Source organism: Rhopalosiphum padi, chromosome 1, assembly GCF_020882245.1.
Source record: "Rhopalosiphum padi isolate XX-2018 chromosome 1, ASM2088224v1, whole genome shotgun sequence".
Lineage (NCBI taxonomy): Eukaryota > Metazoa > Arthropoda > Insecta > Hemiptera > Aphididae > Rhopalosiphum > Rhopalosiphum padi.
In genome coordinates, this window is record NC_083597.1 from 12732337 (window position 1) to 12736812 (window position 4476).

General features: G+C 38.3%; 1 protein-coding gene across 2 annotated transcripts; it reads left to right on the forward strand.

Annotated features, from left to right (window-relative positions):
- Positions 1 to 924: 924 nt before the first annotated feature.
- Positions 925 to 4476, forward strand: LOC132920880 (actin-5C). Of its 2 annotated transcripts, none has more exons than XM_060983641.1 (5): positions 925 to 1077; positions 2855 to 3009; positions 3074 to 3313; positions 3398 to 3795; positions 3870 to 4476. In XM_060983641.1, exons 2-5 carry the CDS (start codon positions 2884 to 2886, stop codon positions 4234 to 4236), a joined length of 1131 nt encoding a protein of 376 aa, XP_060839624.1. In that variant the 5' UTR covers positions 925 to 1077; positions 2855 to 2883; the 3' UTR covers positions 4237 to 4476. The 2 variants fall into 2 exon arrangements, with proteins under 2 accessions (XP_060839624.1, XP_060839703.1); XM_060983720.1 differs by lacking the exon at positions 925 to 1077 and adding an exon at positions 1851 to 2024.

Here is a 4476-nt window from a genome sequence, read left to right on the forward strand (position 1 = left end):
CGAAATAATGTGTCTTAAGATACGTGGTCGTGGTGATCAATCAATCATATCCACAGATATTCAAATTATCCTTAAAAGTGTTATAAAGTAGGATAAGGATGTTAGTGTAATAAAAAGAAGAGAGTATAGGTACATAGAATAAATGTACCAATTTTCAAACACTCGAGAAGCTACAGCACCTAATTAACGTCCAAGTTGTCGAAGAGAAAAATACTAAAAATCTTAAAACTGTATTCGGTCTAAACGATGCTGCAGTTCCGTAAAGTGCATCGTGCATGTATTACGCATACAGGAAGTAGGAAAGTTTATAGATTTGACGAAATCGCCCAAATGACGTGAGCCTACTCCGAACGGGATTAGTCATCGTCGGACGATAAAAATTGGATATTATATTAGCGCGAAATAGCACGCAAATATATGATTAAAAAAAAAAAAATCACAATTCTGTGGATCTTCGCGGATGACGTGGCGGGCGGGCGGGCGTCGCCAATCACCATCATCGCCCGTGCTCGCGTGTCCGTTGCACAGTGTACAGAGTGTTTGTAATGAACGAGCGCACCACTATCGCGTCTAGACGACACGTCATTGCACCGCCACCGCGCCGACCGTTGCACGCGATCGGTGAGGGAGTGGGTCGAAGGGGTAAAACGTCTCTTCGGCGGCGGCGGCTGCTGCTGATACCGCTCGCGGTTTGGAATGCGTTCGGCCGCGGTCGCCGGCTTGTGCCGGGTCTCGACCAATCGCGTGGTGCTGTTCGTTTTATGCCCATATAAGGTAATGCCACGGGACGGGCGGAAAACGGCGGTGCATCGGGCGAGTCCACCGGACGGCGGCGCCGCAACCGGGGCAGGGGACCACGGTCGGCGTGTGCTGTGCGCCGCGCGTCCCCGGCCCATCGGCGCGCACCGTCACCGACCCCGCCGGTTCGACGGCGATGGATTCGTCCGGCAGGATGCACACCGGCCCCGGACCGTTCGGCCACTTTACGAAAACTTCCGTAACCGTTCTGCCACCGATACGCGAATTCGTTTTCAACAGCTCCACCAGCCAAAACGCTCGTTGTTTTCACGTTCTAAGGTAAATATAATATTTTTTTAATTTATTATTTATTGTATTTTTTTATTCGAAACCCGTTTTCTCCGTCTCGTGTCTCCCCGAATTAATGTTTTTTATTTTTTTTACCGCGTTTTGGGGAAAACCAATCGCCAAAACAGTCGGGGAAATCTTACAAATCCTCCGACGCCCACCCACTCTTTAGGCCCTCTGTAATTCCGAAGAAATTGTTCGATCGACGAATTCGGTATAACATTAACAATGAGATACATTTTTCGCTTTAATTTAATAATCTCTGCGTTCGTTTCGTCCACACTACCAGTGTTTTCAGATAGATTTTCATAGACAATTTCTACTTCATAGTATTTAAACGTGGACAATAATTTTATAATATACACTTTATAATGCATGTACGATAATTTATTATAATATAACGATATATTAATTTATACCAAATTATAAGGGGTGGGGTGTTTATGCGTGTGTAACAGTTTTTACTTGACTACTCGTCGTTTCTCACGGTTTTCAAACTATATATTGTATTATTCCGGTTACCGTACGTATATATATATACGTGTACACACCCGGTGCTCTGTAACAGCCCTTTTGCGATCGGTAGTGGTGGCGCGGTGTATATGGGTGGGAGGGACGAAGTGGGGTTGAATCGTTGATGACGACGACGATGACTATGACGTGGTAGTTGCCGGTATCGAAGGGCGGGGTCCATGGGAAGGAGTATCGCGACGATCGTACCGCATAGTGAGAGGAAAGCTACTTATACCGGTGTCGGTACTCTCACAAGACCAGTTTGTTCGACGATCGACTCGTTCGCTATCGACGTGCGGCTATAATACTTTTTCACTTTTAAAAGTTTTAAATCGATTTTTAAGCTTTTTTCGTTTTCACGTTTTTCGGCGTTCGAAATAGTTACTCCGTGTTCCAAACACTTGGAATTTCTACTTTTATTTCTGGTACGTGTTTTATTTATGTATATACCTACCATTGTTACCATTAATTATTATCATCTCGATACAATATCGTTGGTTTTACCTAATTAAATATTATCGCGGTTGTGATTTGGGTTTTTTTTTTTTACGTTTTATTTTCATACGGCTTGCATTTTCAATTTTTTTTTTTTTAAACCCGACATCGTGGTGTGCTGTTTATTACAAACGAAATTTGTGGTATATTACGTGACTTCAAAAGGAAATTGTTTTTATTATTTCCAATTTTAACGGCTTACTATCGTTTCTAATTGAACAACCCAATCAATAAAACTGCTTCTATAATATATTCTATCAACTATCTATCCTATTTAATTTAAAAGTTTATTTTATTACTTTTTTTTATTATCTTCTTAAATTTGTATTTTATGAGTGGAGATTAAAGCCATTGGGATTGATTAATAGTCACCAATTAAATTTAATATCAGTGAGTTGATTATCAACTATTAAAAATTTCTTTTTTCTAATTATAGTATATGACTAACATTTAGGCATAATTTAATGATATGCACTATGATTAAATTAAATATTCTTTTAATAGTACGTTCAGTTTTGTACTTTAATTTAATTGGTAATTCAGTATATCTAATTCTTATACATAGTTGAAAATAATCATATTGGTGCATTTTTTTTTATACGTTCAGTAATAATTTACATACATATTCTTGATCAAATTATTAGGTTCATTAGTAGTTATTAAACTTCATTGAATACAATATTTTATAGTTGATTAGTAAATGTTTATATATTAGTTTATACTTGTATGAAAGATCTAAATTTATATATTTTTTTTACAGTTGAAAAAAATTTAAAAAACTAACTCAATATGTGTGACGAAGAAGTAGCCGCATTGGTAGTAGACAATGGATCCGGTATGTGCAAAGCCGGTTTTGCCGGAGATGACGCACCTCGTGCTGTGTTCCCATCTATTGTTGGACGTCCCCGTCATCAGGTAAATATTATAGTTTTTAAGATTATGGGTTTCAAATGTTTAACTTATTATTTGTTATTATTAGGGAGTCATGGTAGGTATGGGACAAAAAGACAGCTATGTAGGAGATGAAGCCCAATCCAAAAGAGGTATTCTTACCTTGAAATACCCAATTGAACACGGTATCGTCACCAACTGGGACGATATGGAAAAAATTTGGCATCACACTTTCTACAACGAATTGCGTGTTGCCCCAGAAGAGCATCCAGTATTACTAACGGAAGCACCTTTGAACCCCAAGGCCAACCGTGAAAAAATGACACAAGTAAATATTTATTCTAATTTAAAAATAATTTGATGATAAACACAAAATATTCAATAGTTTTCTAACCACTTATTTACTTTATAGATTATGTTTGAGACATTCAACACCCCTGCTATGTATGTTGCTATCCAAGCCGTACTTTCATTGTACGCTTCTGGTCGTACCACTGGTATCGTCTTGGATTCTGGTGATGGTGTATCTCACACTGTCCCAATCTATGAAGGTTATGCTTTACCTCATGCTATCCTTCGTCTCGATCTTGCTGGCCGTGATCTCACCGACTACCTAATGAAAATCTTAACCGAACGTGGTTACAGTTTCACCACCACTGCTGAACGAGAAATTGTTCGTGATATCAAGGAGAAATTGTGCTATGTTGCTTTGGACTTCGAACAAGAAATGGCTACTGCTGCTTCTTCCAGCTCATTGGAGAAATCCTATGAATTGCCCGATGGTCAAGTCATCACCATTGGAAACGAAAGGTAGTTATTATACCAAACATATTTTGTATTCAATGTTTGTGAATTATGTCTAATTAATTGTATTTTATTATTAGATTCCGTTGCCCAGAAGCTCTATTCCAACCTTCATTCTTGGGAATGGAAGCATGTGGTATCCACGAGACTACATACAACTCAATCATGAAGTGCGATGTAGATATCCGTAAGGACTTGTACGCCAACACTGTATTGTCTGGAGGTACCACCATGTACCCTGGTATTGCCGACAGAATGCAAAAAGAAATTACTGCTTTGGCTCCATCTACAATGAAAATCAAGATCATTGCCCCACCAGAACGAAAATACTCAGTATGGATTGGAGGATCTATCTTGGCTTCTCTGTCTACCTTCCAACAGATGTGGATCTCCAAACAGGAGTATGATGAATCAGGCCCATCCATCGTGCACAGAAAGTGCTTCTAAATACTTTTATATTTATTTTCCTAAAAAAACTGTATTTTTTATTTTAATTTTTTCCTGTATTTTATATTTTAATAAGAATCAAAATTATGAAAAAAAATCCGATGCATTAGGCCTACATTCCAGTAAGTTATTTACAGCTCAAAGCATTCCTTTATCATAGCACGTCTGCTTTTGATTTATAATTTTTTATACTGACTGAATGAAAAGAGAATATAATTAAATGTATTTATTTGATAATTA

Excerpts from the sequence above, each read along its gene's own strand:
- LOC132920880 (XM_060983641.1), top strand. The coding sequence starts at position 2,884 with ATGTGTGACGAAGAAGTAGCCGCATTGGTAGTAGACAATGGATCCGGT. Across the intron at positions 3,010-3,073 it reads TTGGACGTCCCCGTCATCAG|GGAGTCATGGTAGGTATGGG; the intron begins GTAAATATTATA and ends TGTTATTATTAG. Across the intron at positions 3,314-3,397 it reads ACCGTGAAAAAATGACACAA|ATTATGTTTGAGACATTCAA; the intron begins GTAAATATTTAT and ends TTTACTTTATAG.